Source organism: Tenrec ecaudatus, chromosome 5 (genome assembly GCF_050624435.1).
Source record: "Tenrec ecaudatus isolate mTenEca1 chromosome 5, mTenEca1.hap1, whole genome shotgun sequence".
NCBI lineage: Eukaryota > Metazoa > Chordata > Mammalia > Afrosoricida > Tenrecidae > Tenrec > Tenrec ecaudatus.
Window position 1 is genome coordinate 138,451,379 of NC_134534.1, and position 19,004 is coordinate 138,470,382.

Genomic DNA, 19,004 nt, shown 5'->3' on the forward strand with positions numbered 1-19,004 from the left:
AACGAAAATAATTTTATGGTTGCGGGGTCACCACAACATGAGGACCTGTATTAAAGGGTCGTGGCATTAGGGAGGTTGAGAACCACTGCTCTAGGACAAGGTGGAATGTTCCCTATTCATCTTTATGGGAGTAGAAAGCCCACCTTTTCTCCCAAGGAGCCACTGGTGGATTTGAACTGTTGAGCTTGTGGATTGCAGCCTGACTTGTAACCGCTACGCCACAGGGCTCCTAAGCAACCACACCTGGAGGCCCCGAACACCGAAACCCTGTTCCCAGGGGCATTAGGGCAGTTGCAGCCTGCTCCAGCCACATCCATCCAGAGCGGCGGCGGCGGGCAGGACAGCTGCTGGCCCTTGTAGTTCCTTTGAAGGAATCTGAAAGAGCTGCTGCTCCCTCCAGACGCGTTCTTTTCATCTGTTGGAATCTTATGGTAATGCAGTTTTGTTAGAACAGGACGCTTCCTGACCTTTGCTACACATTTTCATGATTATAATACAAATAGGTGATCTCCATGAGGTACACACTGTCCTCCTGACCCTTTCCCTCCCTCCAGGGCAGCGCTGAGCTGGAAATGCACGGGGGCACCTGCTTTGAAGGCCAGGTGTGCATCCTGCCAGGGGACTGATTACAACCTGGGGTCTGATGGCTACTACTCGTACCAACCACCCTTGTCAAAGCTACTGCTTACATTTCATCACTGAAGGAACATTTCTTGAGCAGTAAAATGAGCCAGACCCTGTGCTCGCCTTGCGCAAACAAATAGAGACACGAATAAGCCATAGGATTTACTCTGTAGGAGCACACCATCCGAGGGCAGTGGTGGCTGATGGGTAAATGGATAAATAGCAGACGGGGAGTCTGCCCTTTACGGCGCTGAGTGGGAGTATTGGTTACCAGGGCCCGACTTAGGGTGGAGTATGTGTGGATTCTGTCTTATTGGACATGTTGATATTGTGTTCATTATGGGTGTCCTTTTGCATTCATTTGGAATTTAAAAATTCAATTAAAATGTTTTCTCCCCTTGATTACTGAGTTTGATGACACCCCTGCACATTTGCCCAAACCAAACTGCTCTGTGGACAATCATGATCAACAGCTAATATGAGCACAGAGCGCGAGCCCCTGGGTGCCATCACCTGACTTGTCTTTCTAATGGGGAAACTGGCAGCCTGGTTTTGCCACCCCTGTGCTGTGTTTACCCCGGGCAAGCAGCTTCGCTCTCCGCGCACGTCAGCGTCGCCTGTACAAAAGGCCAGACCGGAAGGGTGACCTTTTCAACAATGACAGCAATGTCTTCGCTCAGCACAGGTGTATGGAGTCCCTACTAGGTGTGGGCACTGTTTCACCTACTAGGGCCACTGTTGTGAGCAAGGCGAGGTTCTGCAGCTATACTAAACTTGGGGTTGGGGCAGAAAATAAATAAGTAAAAAGATGATAACAGTGTTGGTGACATCCTCCAGCAGTCGGATGAGACGGGCATTTCATTGGGGAAGGTGGCACTTGCGCCAAAGCCTCGCTGATGAGAGGACGTGAGGTTTGTACCTGGCAACATGTACAAGCGTTTTCTCCCTGACAGCTAATTCATAATGAGCCCTTTCTACGTAGCGGGCCTTGTTATAACTGCACGTATCTTCACCTAACTCTGTCAATGCTATGTCGTAAGGAGTCTTGTTAATACTCTTTTTTTAATTGATAAGGAGACAGGAATGCAAGGTTAATTAGGTTGCCCCGCTAGTAACTGTTAGGACCAGAACAGGAATGGCCTTTGGAATGCACCTGTGCTCAATGAGTCAGTCATGACTAGAAGATGACCTACTATGTTCCTGGCCCCACATTGACCGGCTCGCTCCTCCCCAGCTGCGGACACTTATTGAAGACTGCTGCTGGGCACAGGCTGGGCGTTTGATGCAGTCCAGTTTGGTGGGAGGTGGTGATGTGTCTCTGTGTGTCAAAATTGGCAGAAGGGTGCACAACGGGTGGATTTGACTGCATGAGAACTGTATACTTTCATTTAAAAGTGCACCTCCATCCTTCTGCATCCGCCCCTTACCCACCTCGGCTCCCACAGTCCCCTTCCCCTAACTTGGAGGCCAGGGTGAAGGGAGCGAGCTTTTGGGGGCGGGATTAGGTGAGCCGGGCGGCCCGGGGAAAGGCGAAAGTCGCCCCAGCTGGGTAGGGAGGGGCCCTGGCGGATCCCGCGGACCGCGGGGCGAGCCCGGGAGGGCGGGAGGGAGCGAGGGACCTGGCGGCGGGAGAGGGAGGGAGAGGGAGGCAGACGGCGAGGGAGAAGGAGAGGGAGAGGCCGAGCGAGGCGAGGCGGCAAGCGAGCGAGGGGAGGCGGGACGGCGGGAGCTCCGGAGCCCGCCGGGGACCGTACGGCGGAGACAGCCCGGCCGGGGGGCGCGGAGGGGCCCCGCCCTGGACACACGTCCTCGCCGCCGCGCGGACCGACCTACGGACGGCGCCCCGAGCGGGAGGCGCCCGGCCATGTTCAGCAGGAGCTCCCGGAAAAGACTGTCCAGCCGCTCGGTGAGTGACCCCCCGCCCCCCACCTGAGCGGGGCCGCCCGCCGGGGACCCCTGGCCTCCGCCCGCGCCCGCGCCCAGCCCCCTCCGCCCGCGGCGGCGCACCTGTGGCCCCAGGTAAGGCGGCTGCGGGCGAGGCGCTCCGAGGCGCCGAAGGGCTGCCGTCCTGGCCCTCAGTCCAGAGCCGGACCCCAAACCAGGGCTTTGGATGTCACAGTCCGATTAGGGGGGTTGGGGATAGGTGGTTGGCAAGCCCCCGCCCGCATCTCTTGCCTTTAAGGCAAACCGGCATGCGGCGCCAAAGCTCCCGCGTCCAGCCTTGGGGCGCTCTAGTCCCGGACTTGACTTTGAGGCTTTCTTTTTGGGGTGTCCTTCCCGGGGAACACGAGCCTGGCCCTGGGCGGCCTCGCTCGCCCTGGTAGCTTCTCGGGGACTCCAGGGAACAGGCGGCCCTGCTTTTGTTTCTTAGAAACCCGTGACCAAGGTATCTGGGGGAGACAAAGCCCCAGCCATGACCATGGCTTGGTGGTTGGTGTCCACGCTGGAGGCTGCCTGCCTGGGTTAGCCACCCCGCCCCCTTCGGGCAGGAGCCCACGCTCTGGGTACCGGCAGCGCCTTGCTCCAAGGCCCCCTTCCCTAGAGAAGGTCCACTTAGTCAAATCAGACGAGGTGCGGTGGGAGGGACACTTCTGAGGCCTTTGGAGGGGGCACGGACGGACGGAGAGACATGTGTATTTTGTCTTTTTCTTTTGAAGTTGACCGGACTGGGGCGGATAGAGCGAGGCCAGCCATGTAACGCCTGTGGTGACCAGTGCCCAGGGTTCGCCTTGCATAAATGGAGGTAGGAAGCCTTAAATCTGACGTCTAATGGAGAAACACTGCCGGGGCGTGTGTGTGTGTGTGTGTGTGTGTGTGTGTGTGTGTGTGTGTGTGTACATCTACACACGTATGTTTCACCCCCTTTAAATCTCTCTTGTAAGTCGCATGGAAAGAATGCAAAGGCTGTTCCTTTAAGAGGCTACATCTGCTACAAATATTGAAGGTGGAAGTGGTGGCCAGACACCAGGGGATGCAGGAGGGCTGGACTCGGGCTACATTTTCCGGATGTGAGCGCCCTGACATCCCTTGCACCCGTACACTGTGAGCTTTCAGTCTGCCCCCAATAATTCTACCTGGGAATGGTAGGGTTCCCTGGCTCCAGTGGTGCAGCTTGCTGGCCAAGTTGAAGTGCTGTGCGATTGTGTTTTTAATCCAGCCCCTGTAACTCTGGGTCCCAACCGCAAATCCACCACTGCCTGCCTGCACTGTGTCAACCCGCTTCGGTGGCCAGATGTTTCTTATTACTGTGCCTTGAATGTTGACTTCCAGGCAGCCCCGGCCTGGACTGGAATGATTATGTTTGGGGCACCGGGATCTGGGTGCCCTCCCGATACATCTGGCAGCTTGGGTTCTGTTTGGGCAAAGTTGGGGTGCATGCAGGCTTGTGGTACCCCAGTCTGTTGGTGTCAGGGGGAAAAGAAGGTGCATCTCCCCTGGCATCCCTATCAACAGGACAAGCCGGTGACAGGCGAGGATTCTCCACTGTCATGACACTCTCTGATGAGTGAGTGAACCTTGCCCCCTTGCCTCCGTCCGAGTATGTTCCTTTGAAGAGCACTCTTTTGACATAGTGGGGAGAAAAGCCTGCTTTGATATTTTTCTGTGTGTGTGTGTGAACTTGTCTAATGTCTCCCAGTTGGTGGTGTGCGCTGGGCACCCAGTTCTAAGGAAACCCCCAGCTGGCTCCATCAGCAATGAAGGGCTTTGTTCCTGCCTCAGATGGGTCTGGCAGCTTCGTTGCCTTTGTTTCAGGGCACTGAGCTCAACCCTGATGGCTCCCGAGCATTTAATAACTTCGGTGTCAGAGTCAAGGCAAGGCGACCTTATAAATATGTAATTGGCAGACACAGGCATCCATCAGTCTTGCCAGTGCTCTGTCCCAGATGGGCAGGCCTGCCCGTAGTGTGCAAGAGAAGTGGGCAATAGAAAAGCGGGGAGAGAGATGGAAGGAAGCCTTGTTTGGTAAAAGAAATCCAGTGGACCCCTTCCCAGTTGATCCATCTTGTGCTCTGAGCGGGTGGGAGAGGCAGAGAGCTGGTCAGGAGTGTGAGTGGCTTTCCCTCTCTCCCCCTTTTTCCAGCCTGGGATAAACTCTGGAGGCCCCGGGGTGGATCTGGTGGGCAGCCTGGCTCTTCTCTTCAGCTGTGTGACCCCTGACCTCTAGCGGCTCACTGTCTTCCCCTAGTTCTGGTACCTTAGTTGGCAAGTGGGAGTAAGAGGTTCTTGTGAGTATTGACTGTCATATTGAGAACCTATTCCCCATACAGGTGCGTGGTAAATGCCTGCTTCTAGTGGTTCTGTGCCCTGCAGTCAAGTTCAACTCAGAGTGACTCTGTGAGGGAGCAGACCTTTCCCAAAGGGTTCCCCAGGGGCTGATCTTGCCAGCAGGCCACCAGGTCTTTCTCAGCAAAGGGGCTAGGTGGACCGCTGACCTTTTGGGATGCAGCCCAGCACTCAACTATTGCCCCAACAGGGCTTCCTTCAAGCTTCAGTTCCTGGGCTGATTATTTTTTGCTTCCTCATGCGACTGCTCAGGAGGAAAGGCAACCTGTGTGCTGGAGGGTGCTGGGGGCCCGGGATAACTTTAGACCTCCACAAGGCCAGCTTCTTGGAGAACCTTAAGTCATTTGAACCCAGCGGGATTTGTAGCATGAAAACAAGGGTGTGCTTTTCAGCCCCTTTTTTTATGGACCACTTCTTTGGGAAAGAGACCCTTTTATGCACATAAGACAGACTCTTCATGCTGAACCCCGGCCCTTCAAGCGGCAGGAAGATCTCACCCAGACTCCATGAATAGGGTTTTTATGGCCTGTTCACCCATGACTGGGAAGGAAGCCATTCTTCCTTCGCTCTTGCCCCTTCCTTTTGCCCCATGGGCATATTTCTGGTGACCTTTGGGAGGAGAGGGACCACCATTTCTGGGTTACAGCAGTGTATTCTTGTTGGCAGTTTCCGCTTGCTTGAAATCCACAGTCAGCTCATGGGAGGCCCCTCTGGCCGGGGAGAGTCCGTTGGGAGTGAATGTGCCTAGGTTGGGCTGCAGACACCTTCTGTTGCACCCCTGATCTCACGCAGGATCTCTATGTACCCACATTAAATGTCCCTCTGTCATTTTAACCCTTGATCCAAGAGTCTGCCTGTGGGTGAACTTATGTCTTAGTGCTTATCCAAAGCCCTGGAAGTACTGGCAGATAAACATTGGACTGCTAAGAGCAAGGTGGGTCGTTCAAACCCACCAGCTGCTCCTGGGGGGGGGGGATTTAAGCCTCTCTGTTCCCTTGAAGGGTTAACCCTATAAAAGGTTACTGAGAGTCAATCCACTCAGTAGCAATGGAGGGACAAGTGGTTAACAGACTCCATTGCTACTCTAAAGTTTGGTCATTTCCGTTCACCTTGAGAAGCTTTGAAAGAGAAAATCCACACTTACTGCCATCGAGTGGAAAATCCACACTCACTGCAACGCTATACAACAGAGTAGAACAGCCCTGGTGAGTTTCTGAGACTGTAACTCTTTACAGGAATAGAAATCCCAGTCATTCTCCATTGGACCAGCTGGTGGTTTCGAACTTCTGACCTTGGAGTTAGAAGCCCAACATGTAACCACTACACCACCAGGACTTCTGTCCTTGAAAGAAAGATCTTCCTGAAGACTCTATGGAACACACATGGAGTTGCCAGGGGTTGGAACTGGCTCCACCCAAAGCACAAAGGCACTGAACCACTCTGTGGAATTGCCCTTACCCCAGAGGGCCAAACTCAAGGCTGTCAGGTGGCTTTTGCCTCCTGGCAATCCCGTGGGTTGCTGAGTAGAACTGTGCTCCATGGTTTGGTTTGCAAGGGTGTGACCTTTCAGAAGCAGATCACCTCTTGGGTCAGTGAGCTGCCTGCTTCTCTGATTGTGTGGCCAGAGCGTTTTCCAGTGTATCACCCGCACTGGCTCTGAGTTGGTTCCAACTCACAGTCACTCTAGGACAGAGAAGAGCTGCTCTACCGGGCTCCAGAGGCTGTGATTCTGCAAGGAAGCAGCTGGCCTCGTCTCTCGCCCATGCAGCAGATGGAGTTGAACTCCAGTCTTTTGGTTAGTGGCACGGTAACTAAAGCAGCGGTTCTCAACCTGCGGGTCTCGATTCCTTTAGGGGTCAAATGACTCTTTCAGAAGGGTCACCTAAGACCATCGGAAAACACCTATTTCCGATGTCTTATGAACTGAGACACTGCTCCTCGATCAGTCTCCAGTTGGGTCCACCCACATGCAGATACACCACATGTGAGTTCCTGGTATGAAGACTGTTACCCATGCTACACCATGCTTCAAGACAAAATTTCACTTATTTTTCATTAGGAATAAATATTTCACAATATATAATTACATAGTGTTTTTGCAATTAATCACGATGCTTTAATTGTGTTCAATTTCTAACAATGAAAATACATCCTGCGTATCAGATATTTACATGACGATTCAAAACAGTAGCAAAATGACAGTGATGAAGTAGCAATGAAAATGTTATGGTTGGGGGTCACTACCACATGAGGAGCTGTGTGAAAGGGTCATGCCATGAGGAAGGTGGAGAACCCCTGGTCTAAAGTACTACTCAGTGCCATCGAGTCTATAAGGCTTCAGAGTTCAGGATGGAGTAGAGCCCCACAGAGGAGAGCCCCGAGAGCTTCTGGGAAGTCCTCTTTCTCCACAGCTGGTAGGTCTGAATCACCAACCTTGCATTTAGCAATCCAAAGTGTAATTCCCTCCCCCACTACAGTTTCTTTCTACATCCTTTCTCAACCGCAGAAGGACTCTTGAACCTGCCCACATTTGCCCATTCCGCAGCAGCATGCTAAAGTGCCCCTGCTTCTACTTCCTTTGTCTCCCCCAACCCATTGTCTAGACAGCAGGCAGCTCTCAAAAACAATAGAAGTGTGTTGCTGCCCCTGAGTTCTAAGGAACTGAAGTTCTGGGGAGGAAGTGTGCTGTAAACAAACTTGGCTTCCCTCTGGTGTGGTGGGGAGATCGGGCCTTTGAAGCCCAGACAGAGTTGGCTTGCTGTCTCCATCTGTCTTTGATAAGCTGTGTGACCGTGGACACACGAGGGTGCGGCAGACTCTCTGGGCTTCGTTTTCATCGGCTTTCAAACCTGGTATCTACTCCTTGAACACATCTGGGAGTGGCGGCTGTGTGCCTGACTCTGCTGGAGCTGAGGATAAGCGAAGTGCAAAGCAGAGCTAGCTAGGGTCCCTGTCCTTGTGCAGCACACAGTTGCCATGATTTTGCTACCTCCAGAAGCAACTCTGAAGAAAGGTCTGGCAACATACTTTTGGAAAATTGCCCACCGAAAACCCTGGCTATTCTATCTATTCTGACATGCACAGGGGTGGTCTGAATTAGGATTGTGTGTGTGTGTGTGTGTGTGTGTGTGTGTGTGGTGGTTGGGAAGGATCTTTGAGTAGGACTTGCTCGAGCAGGGACCTAAATGATTTCAGTGAGGAAGATGGGTGTGCTCAGGACTGGCTGTTCACTCAAAGTGCGGTACGGGCACCGGCAGTGTTGCAGTCTCTTGGGAGCTTGTTAAAAATGCAGACGCTCGGGTCCTCCCCCCAATCAAGCAGAATTAGAATCTGCATTTTAACAAGATCCCTTTCTAGTCATGTGCACAGTAAAGATGAGCGCCAAGCCCTACTGCCTATGGCAGGGGTGGGGAACTTCCAGCCCATGAGCCATTGAGGCCGTGAAATCATCACTACCAGCAAAATTCACACCCTCACCAAAGAGAAGTGGTCCCCCTCATGATGTTAGGGGTGGGTTGGTTAACTGTGTGACCAGGAGGGCTTGAGGATGATGATGTCAATAGCCACATGGCCCTTGGAAGGAAGACAGGGTCCCCACCCCTAACTTAAGGGATTGTGAGTTTCTGTTTGGGGTACAGGAAAACTTTTGAGAGCAGAGTGGAGTGGTGATGGTGACTCACGGTGGTTGCTGAACGAGTGGCACAGTGTCTGTTACAGAGATTTTGCTTTAATGAAAATAGTCCGAAAGACCCCGTCCAGGAAAGCTCCCCCCGCAACGCAGCCCGAGCGCCGCGTGCAGAACATAGCCCTCCCCAGGTCAGGGCTCAGCGTGATTGGGGCGCAGAAAGTGCTGCAGGTGAGGTTTTTGGAGGCGTTTCCTGCGGGATCTTAGTCTCGTCCCATTGTATTGTCACCTCCATCTTTAGGTTGCCCATTCGTAGATGTCTGCAGTTTCTAAAATAAGGATAACATGTCCCCATGAACGCAGGGCTCACCAGGCAGACCAGGTGCTCTCTCCTCCTGCTTTAGGCCAGCAGGTTACCATGAGTAGGGACCACACCTAGCCCCAACAAGATGACCTTACACTTAAGGCCACTGAGGTCAAACCTCGCCAGTGGAGGAAATGCTTCCTGAGAGGAAGAAAAGACGTCATCGTGGACTTCTGTCAGCGCAGTATCATGTATAGGTGCGCACCAAGTGTACTCCACCCTAAGAGACTTCCTGACTGGGCACTAATGAGGCCGGCTTGCTTGCTTACAGTAAGTGTGAGGGAGAAAGAATATTTGTCCTCTGAATGCCCAGACTTGATAAGTAACAGTAGTAATACTACTTCTCCTGCTATCAGAATGACTTGAGCTTCTAGCACGGCTACGACTGTTCCTGCTAACAAAGCAGCATCTCCTCCCAGTCACGAGTGTTTACTCTGTCAGACCCTGTGCCTTTTGCCAGTGTTGGTTTTTGCTTTTTCTCATTTTCATTTCTTATGGTCACAGTTGACACCATCTCACGGTGACCCCATGTGGACCTGAGTAGAACGAGGGTTCTGAAAACTCCAGCGGGTTTTTAGGCTTGGTGTTCAGAAGTAGATCACCAGGCCTTTCTTCCGTGGCAGCTCCAGTGGCCTGGAACCACCCACCTTTCGGTCAGTAGCTGTTTATTTGCATCTTGAATCCAGATAGACTGGATGGCAGTGAGTTTGGGTTTTGTTCTTTTGTTTGGGCTTTTTGGGGGGACTCCCACTTTTTTGTTCTCACTAAACCCCGTGGGGCAGATGTGATTTTCCTGTTGAGGAAGAAATCAAAGCCCAAACTTGGTCCATAACTTTCCCAAGATTATGCAGACTATCCAAGTTGACTTTAAAATACTGGCTCACTTCATTTTGATTCACCGTCTTTAGTTGGCGGGAGAAAGCCTAGACTTCCTTCTCCCATCAAGAATTCCGAGATTGGAAACCCACAGGGGCAGCGCTGCTCTGTCGTGTAGGGTCACTATGAGTCCGCCTTGAATCGTTGGCAGTGAGTTCAGTTTTGCGTTTTGTTATTTCATTATTCTGAGGCAGAGGTCACAAAGCAGAGGCTCTTTGGTACATCCTCGCTGGGGGTTAAGCTTTGTTTGACCTGCAAACCAAGAAACAACCGAGTTGCTGTCTGCTTGGTTCTGGGTGCTGTCCAACCCCTGTGTCAGATTGAGTAGACTTGGGCTCCGTGGGGTTTTCAGTGGCTGTACTTTCAGGAGACCACCAGGACTTGCTTCTGAGGCACCACCGGGTGGGTTTGATCCATTGTGGTTGAGTGCTCGGCACTTTGTACCCTGAGACTCTGCTGTTTGACCTGCACAGAGTATTAAATAATGACAGTTTTTCTCAAGCCCAGGTTTTCAGTTTTGCTCAAACATGTTTATTCAGAAAGTGTAGTGGCATGACACTTACTCTCCTGCAGGACAGGGGCTGGCCGAATGGGGTGGCCGCTTTAGAGGGGCTGTGTCCTGGGGTCACCACAGTCCCCATTGTTCCTGCTGAATTCAAGGATTGCTTCAAACATTGAGGTTACCCCTCAGGCGCCAGAAGAGGTTTAACTTCGTAAATACAGAATGAGGAGCTCCATTTGCCAAAAACAGAAAAAAAGTTTAAGCAATGATAAGCATATGCCATATTAGCTGAAATTATAAAGTTTACAGAAGGTGAGGCAAGTGTTTCACATCCTTTCTGCCTTTCTGTCACATAATTCTTGAAAATAGGTGTAACTATTTGTATCTATTTTGATACAGGTGTCTCAGAGAGGTTAAGTAACTTTCCTAAGGACACACAGCCTATGGCTTTGGGATTTTCATATCTATGTGCTAGATCAGGACATCGGAAGCGTCCCTGGGGTATGAATTGCCTGGGTGGAGCCTGAGATTCTGCCTCTCTAACAAGCTCCAAGGTCATGCCAACGCTGCTGCCCCAAGGACATGTGTCCAGGCCAGGGCCAGCAACTTTGACATGCTGGCCAAACCCAGCCTGTCACTTGTTTTTGTCCGAGCCATGAACTAAGCATGCTTGTAGCAATTTCTGATGGCGTGTGCGTGTGGGGGCAGGGGGGAGGGGGGAGAGCAGAATCATCTTTTATGACAAGTGAGAAGTTCACATTTCAGTGCATGTAAATAAGGTTTTGTCAGAACGCAGCCACGCACGTTCATTATTTATTTATCTATCTGCCCACAGCAGCTTGTGTGCCCTTCTGCAGAGCTGTGACATTGCTACCGTGACTGCAAGGCCCCCAACACTGAGCAGATCTGCTATCTGGAGGTTTTTAGAAAGAGTTTGCCACCCCTGGGTTTTCCAACCGGTTAGGTGGTCATGCAAGTCACAGCTCTTCGTGTGAAAAGCAATGAGGGGGCAGAGTCTTTCAGACGTTGGACCGGCAGAGACAGCCCCTCCCACCCGAATGGGAATAAGAGTAAAATCAAAGGACCCCAGAGAACCGGCTGCTTCCAGAGGGCATGTGGAGATAGGTTTGCAAGGCCAGATCAATGAACTGCCGGCAGAGTCTAAGCCCCTTGTAATCCCTTTAACGTTTCAGCTTTGCTGATGAATGTAGATTCGGCATGAGCATTAAAAGGTGGGCTTTCAGAACAAGCCTCCTGGAGCCCCACTTTCAGAAGCGGCCAGCACAAGCAGGCCCGGCTTTGTGAGGGCCTTATCGTTAAGCAGAGAGGCTTGTCCCCGGACAACTGCTTCCTCTCCGGGCGGGATGCTTTGGCCGTGCTGCGCTGGCACCGGCTGGGTCATCCAAGGCTGTGCCTTGGCAAGCATCCATCCTTAGTTACCCCGGCAATTGCGTGCTGATCGATGGCTGGAGTGGTATGTTGGGTGATGTTGGCCTGATTGCTGTTAGTAGATTGTAATTTGGTTAAGCAATGGGTTCCCACCCATTTTGCTGGGGGAAGAAAAACATTCTCAGTCAAGTGATAGGCCAAAACAACAACAAAAAGGAAAACAAGATGATGTGTGTGTATGTAGGGGGGGTGGGGATTTACGCTTGCAACCCTCAAGGCGTAAAAGGCCCAAACCCAACCCCTGCTGTGGAGTCATAGCGACCCTGTAGCCAGTGCAGGGTGGCTGCGTGTGCTTCCCCAAGCTGTGATCTTCATGAAAGCAGATGACACCTCTTTCTCTCAAAGAGCAGCTGGTAGATTCAAACCTAGGACCTGTCAATTAACCAGTGACCTTTCACTTGCAGCCAAGCACTCGGCCACAGCACTATCTACTATCCACGTTCAAACCAAACCCACTGCCGTCGGCTCCATACTGACACAGCGACCCCTTGGGTTTCCGAGACGGTAGCCGCTGGCGGGAGTGCAAAGCCCAGTCTGTTGCCCACAGAGCTGCTGCTGCTGGTTTCAAACAGCCTACTGTGTGGATTGCAGCCCAGTGCGTAACACTGCGCCACCCGGGCTCCATAGACATTGAAATCGTAAGATTTGGTTTTTTTCTTGGAACAATGGAAGGAGGCTTCAAAAATTTTTTGTAGGAAATGGATTCTTTCCATAGCGTTCTGAAGCCTCCTCTTATCTATCTATCAAATTAATCCATCTCAATATTTGTATAATGTCAACACAGTGGCACAAACAAAGCAAACATGCGTGCTATCTGGGAGCGTATACGACAAAAGGTTTCTGAGCAACATACCTAGCAAAGAAGGAAGCTTTTGTGTTCTTTCCAGGAACAGACAACCTCATCTTTCTTTCATGCAGCAGCTTGCTGGTGAGTTTGAACTGCTGACCTTGTAGTTAGCAGTCCAGTTTTCAGCCCCCAGTGTCCCCAGAGCTCCTCTCAGGATAGGCTTACTCAGAGATCCCGTGGGTGCAGTCCAGGTCACTGCGACAAAGCAAGTCCTGTGAGTTTGATGGCATACTAGGGTGCATGTTGGATTGCTCACCACCAAGGTCAGTAGTTTGAACCTACCAGCTGTTCTTTTGGAGAAAGATGAGGCTTTTAGCTGCCTTAAGGAGATACCATTTCAGTAAGTCTGAAAGAGCAGTTCTACCCTGGCCTAAAGAGCTGCTATGAGCTTGCATTACTTGATGACAATGTCTTATGGATTTGTTTTTTTTGCTTTCGTGTACATATAAGTTACATTTATAATATACTGTAGTCTATTCAAGAACCCTGGTGGTGTAGTGGTTATGTGTTGGGCTGCTAATTGCAAGGTCAGAAGTTCGAAACTCTCAGTCACTCCAAGGGAGAAAGATGGGACTTTCCACTCCTGTGAACAGTTACTGTCTCCGAAACCCAGGAGCGCTTCTACCTTGTCCTACACAAGTCACTCTAAGTCAGCATCGACTTGTTGGCAGTGGGGTTGGCAGTGGGTTTGTAATATCATTATGACAATGTTTGAAATATTCTGGGAATTGCTAACATGTGACAGACACAAAGTGAGCACTGGTTGTTAGTGAAATGACGGGGGCCCACGTTCCTCCCGAGTCTGCAAAGCACCGTCAACCTAATTAGTGTGCTTCCCTGGCTGCTTCCATGTCGCAGAGCTGAGTCACTGTGACAGACTTGACCCAAAAACCAGAAACTACTTTCTCTCTGGCATTTGTAGAAATGGTTTGCTGACACCTAAGCTTGAGCTAAGCTTTATTTGTAACTAGTTGTTTCTATGCTCAGCTTCATTTAAATTAGTATTTACTAAAAGAAAATAACTGCAAGGTTGGCAGTTTGAAACCATCCGGAGAAACTCCACGGGAGAAAGACGAGGCTTTCCCATAAGACTTGACAGTTTAGAACCCACAGGGGCAGTCCCGCCTGTCCTATTGTGCTGCTCTGCATTGGACTCCACTTCACGGCATGGCTTTTTTGAATACAGAAAATATTTATATTCTATATGTGCTTTTTGGTTGGTGGCTTTTTAAAGGAGTATTTTTTTAACATTTTATTAGGGACTCATACAACTCATCATAATCCATACATATACATACATCAATTGTGTAAAGCACATCTGTACATTCATTGTCCTCATCATTTTCCAAGCATTTGCTCTCCACTTAAACCCTTTGCATCAGGTCCTCTTTTTTTTCCCCTCCCTCCCCGCTTTCCCCTCCCTCATGAGCCCTTGATAATTTATAAATTATTATTTTGTCATATCTTGCCCTGTCCGGCGTCTAAAGGAGTATTTTCTGGGACATCTTTTCATGTTAAAGGGCAAAAAGTCTGCTACATGTATTAGCTTTGAGCATTCCTTTGTATGAGTTAGTATCATTGAGTGTAATTGTTACTGGTCTTCATTTTTCCTTCTCGGGTAGTCCACAATGGTATCTTCTTTTGATGCTGCGATGTGTTTGTCTGCATTTACCCAATTCTCTGTGACTTAGTTGGAATCACTAGGTCAGAGGATATGAACATCTACAAATTTAGGAGCCCTTACCAAATTGCTCCTTCTCCCCAAAAGATGGTGGCCGTGTCTCCCTCTGCGTATCTTAAACATTTGGATGTATTTGTGTCTCCTCTGGGTGGAAACTTTGAAACATCTCCACTCATGTTTAATCACCCCGAGGGAGTGACAATTTGTGCCTGATGAATAGACAGTTGTCATCTTTATTTTCCCTCCAAAATAATTTTTATTTGCCTTCATCATGGAAGTGATACCCATGTTTTGTGGAAAGGTTGTCATTCATCCTACTGCCTCTGTCTTTTCAGGTTGGTGGGATGAAGCAGAACCCACTAAGTGTGTTACTTTATGGTCTCTTGGTTCCAGAAGCTCTCTGGTGATCCTTTCACTCTGCAATTCATGAGTGCCCAGGGGGCTTTCCTTGTGCGGAGAGCTAGCACTCCTGAAGGGGAACGATGCCCACTTCTTGCGGCGGCTGCTGCTGTGCTTGTATTTTAAAACATGTGCTTTGGGTGAAAGTTCACAGCACAAATCCTTGTCCGTTCAACAATCTGTATACACTTCATTCCATGGCAGCAGCTGGCGTCCCGTGTTCCAGCGCTCCCTCTGCTTTTTGCTATCACAGAGATTTTGCCTCTCTGACCCTGTGAGGGCCGGCCGAGATCACTGGGGGAGGGGGCAAGGGACGTGATCTTTGGGGAGAAACTTGTGTTTTCACCTAGTGTCATAAAAGCTTCGATGAAGCGTATAAGAATCTGTAAGTGGTTCAAGGGACGGGCTTGGAAAGAGGTAGCTGGAATCATAGCCATGGTCTGGCCTCACTGGCCCAGTGTCCTTGAACATGGGATTTAACTGTTCGAAGCTTTGGTGTTCTCATCTGACACTGGAACTGCTGCTTTGCTGATGCAGCTGTTGGAAGGACTCAGGAGGACCGTGCATGTAATGTGTCTCCCATCGTGCAAGGCGTGGGGCATGTGCTCACTCCGTGCTTGTGGCTGCAGGAGACTTTGCTGGGAAGGTTGGACAAGGAGCAGGAGACTTGGCTGTGTGGCCCAACAGGCCACGGTCTCACCATGGGGTGCAACCCTTCATTTGGTTGATTTCAGTGATGATTCTCTTGGGCTGCACACTAGAGCGGGTGTGTGTGTGTGTGTGTGTGTGTGTGTTGAGAGTCCCCCTCTCCAATTTGCTGCTGTTAGCAGGTTCGTATGGTCCTTCACATGTAGTGGATGCACTTCAATGGGCATGGAGTTTGGGAGAATTGGGCCTGACATCCTCACCATCCCTTTTTGCTTATGTCACATGTCTGTATGAGGTGTGTTAAAACAACTTGTAAGCGCTAACGGCATAATGACTTTCAAACTCTGTCCCTGGGGCCAATCTTACAAAAGCTGCCTTTGCCTGAGTCTCATGAACGGAACCAAGACAATTCATGTTCCCGGTGGAAACCACAAATCATCAAGGAGAAACTTACTTAGTCCGCTTCATGTTTGTTTGGTGGCTCTCAGTTGGCTGTGCAATAAACATTTCACTTTAAGTGGTCACCAAGTTCTTACAGAGGAGCTCCTCCTTCTGAGGTCTGAAAATCCAGGATATTACCCAATATTGGCCTTCAGATCAGAAATTCCTGAGATGAGATATAGCCTATGTTTTCGAGTATGTGTATAAAAATGTTGGCATTGTGTGGTATTTAAATTAAAAGAAATAATTTCATGTGTTTAGGGTGAAGGTTTGTACAGTAGTTGAGGCTCTCATTTCAACAACTTCTATAGAGATTGTTCAGTGACATTAACATTGTGTATATTCTACGTCATCTTGAGCATTCTCAAGTTTCCTATTCTGGTTCTTCCATTTTCATTGATCTAGTTTCCCTGCCTCCCTTACATTCTTATCTTTTTTTCCTTTTTCCTTTGGTCTAAAGCAGTGGTTCCCCACCTTCCTAATGCCATGACCCTGTAATACAGTTCCTCATGTTGTAGTGAACCCCCCACATAAAATTATTTTCATTGCTACTTCATAATTGTAATTTTGCTATTGTTATGAATCGGGTGACCCCTATGAAAGGGTCATTCGACCTCCAAGGGGGTCGAGACTCATAGGTTGAGAACTGCTGGTCTAAAGTGATTATTGAGCCTTTGTTCACATGGAGATGATCAATGTTTAAAAAACAAAACAAAACACAGTACTCATGGGAAATCTTTTTTTTTAAAGTCTATGAGCCAAGATATTTTGCCTTAAAATTTGGATTTGTGAATTTCTCTTAAAAATGCAAAGATTTGGCAACTGTGAGTCTAATTTTTTTGCCCCTTTTAGATGGGACTTTTTCACAGTCCCCACCATTCCCTATTGTCTTACTCCTTAGCCTGCCACACTTATTTGCATTACTGGCTGGCTTCTGTAGACATCCCCCCCCTTTTAAACTTAGGATTTGAAAGAAGTGAATAAAAGTGTGCAGGATGGACGGTGTGAATGAAAAATAGGAATTATCCTCTTCACAAGGATAGCTGTGGTGAGTGAGTCATTCAAATAGCTAAACCCTCTCCATCTGGAACGTACTGTCTGTCTGGAAGGAGCTAACATTATTATTTTTAATCGTTATATTGGTACTTCTTCAGCATATGATACATTTCAATAGTTCAATCATATCAAGAAGAGTTGTACAATCATTATCACAATCAATTTTAGAATATTTTCTTCCTTGCACTCACTTTTATTAGTGTACATTTTTTAAATTGTGGCAAAATATATATAACAAAGCATTCTCCAATTCAACAACTTCTACATGTATAATTCAGCACCATTAATGATCCTCTTCATGTTGTGCGATCATTACTGATATCCTTTTCCAAATTATTTCACGACCATTAGCATAAACTCGGTGCCCCCAAAGCAGAAACTCTTTCTACTTCACCCGTCATAACCACTGATCAACTTTGGTTTCTTCTTCTTTTTCATTTAAGTGGTTGTCTTGATATGACACACACAGATCATCCATGCCCGTAGTTAAGTCGCTTTTAAAAAGAGTCACGCATACATCCATCATCACAATCAGTTCTGATGCTCCCTCTGCCCTCCTGCCTTAGGAGCTAACGTTATCGAGGGCCTGCTGTGGTTTGCCTTCCTCCAGGTCTCCCCTTACCGCATCCTCAAAGCAATTCTCCAAAGTGTGCGCTTCATCTTATATGCGCAACCAGAGACCCACAGGGGCTGTACTACAGGGCATCGAGTAGGGAATCCTGGTTCCAGGGTTGGAACCCAGGCCCTGGGGGCTTGGGTTAAGTTCGTTAGGAGTGTTTCCTGCTGGTATGTGGACTCTGCCGGCCTAAATCAAAGGAGCCCTGGGTTGCACCGTCGCGTAATGATGTGTTTGATTGTGTAATTTCAAGCCCACTAGCTACTCCGCTGGACAAGGCAGTCTGCGGTTCTACCTTACAAATCCAGCAGCCCCGCAGCAGGACAGCACTGGTACATGAACTGTTTGAAGCCCCTTCCTACAATTATCCCCGGTCAGGCCTGGGAAGAATCTTAACATTTTCAACAGCCTTCGGATGACTGGTGTGCACACTGAAGAAAATGTCTGGAGGCCCACAGGCTGTTTAGTTTATTTGAGCCTGGAGTATTAAAGAAGAAACTCAGGTGAGGTCAGAGGGCGTGGTGCTGAGCATATTGGGGGAGTGGGAGAGTCGCTGAAAGGTGCCACCGCTTGGGAAAATGCAACTCCATTTCCATTACCCTAGGAGGCACTTTGCTGTGTCCTAATTAGATCTGCATGGCATCCAAGAGGGCTCCGTTCAGTTTAACAGAGTTTGGTGTGAAACTGGACAGTCAGATCACGGAAGCCTGTGACAAGGGGATCTTTAGAGACCCTGCTAGCGTCATGTTTCCCAGAGGGGCCCTTTCGGGGAGGGCGTTTACATCACCCCATTCAGCAGCCAACTTCAGCCAACATGGTCGACCAGCCTACCCACAAATGAAGGAGTCATTTGCCTGCCTCTGGGCCTCTGCTCTCAGTATCTGCCCTCTGACACTTAGCTGACGCTTGCTTTCCACGTTGCAAAGCGCATCGGAACATTTGGAGGCATTTAATGAGAGTGTTAGCTGAGGTTCCGTTTGGTAAACCACTCCGTGGTGCAGAAACGGCGTGCACAGATCTTAACAACGGCCCTCATTAGGTGCCCGCAGAGCACCCAGAGTGGGTCCTCTGAGTTTGATGGCTGAGGAACTAGGCCTCTGGGGAACCTATTAAGAGAAGGCAGGTGTTGTGTCTCTTCCACGACTCTATGAAATTACTCTGATAATATAATTTCCCGAAGCCCTTTGTTCTGCAATCAGGCACCCGGGAGTGAGGCGGGCATTTGCATCACTGCTGACTGGCCTTCGGAGGAGGGGTTCCTCCAGTGACTTGGTGACTTGTTTTCCAATCGTAATGACAGGCTCATTTCATCGTTATGAAGCCCCAAACCTGGAGAATGTGGATAATTGGGGGATGCCTTCTTCTTTCACGGGCCTGGGGTATATTTGAAGTCGTGGGAAAAGACTCATGCGTGCATTTTCTGGGTTCTGCGAAGGAGAACAATTTGAGAGAGAAGTCTAATTGTGAGGGAAAACAATGTTTTTGTTTGCCAAACCAGGGTGATTGAGAGCATTTTAAGACAGCCCTCTTTCTTATTGTAAGTCAATCCTGATTACGTTGGCGAGTAAACAGTGCACCGTGTAGCCATTTGG

General features: G+C 49.5%; 1 protein-coding gene across 1 annotated transcript in view; it reads left to right on the forward strand.

Moving 5' to 3' along the window:
• The first annotated feature begins 2,367 nt into the window (after positions 1-2,367).
• The window catches only part of PRICKLE2 (prickle planar cell polarity protein 2), a 417,431-nt gene continuing 400,794 nt past the window's right edge, over positions 2,368-19,004 (forward strand). Inside the window, exons 1-2 of the mRNA XM_075549937.1 lie at positions 2,368-2,530; positions 3,282-3,367. Of these exons, the coding sequence (XP_075406052.1) occupies positions 2,489-2,530; positions 3,282-3,367 (128 nt within the window). The 5' untranslated portion in view covers positions 2,368-2,488. The remainder of the gene's footprint in view (positions 2,531-3,281; positions 3,368-19,004) is intronic.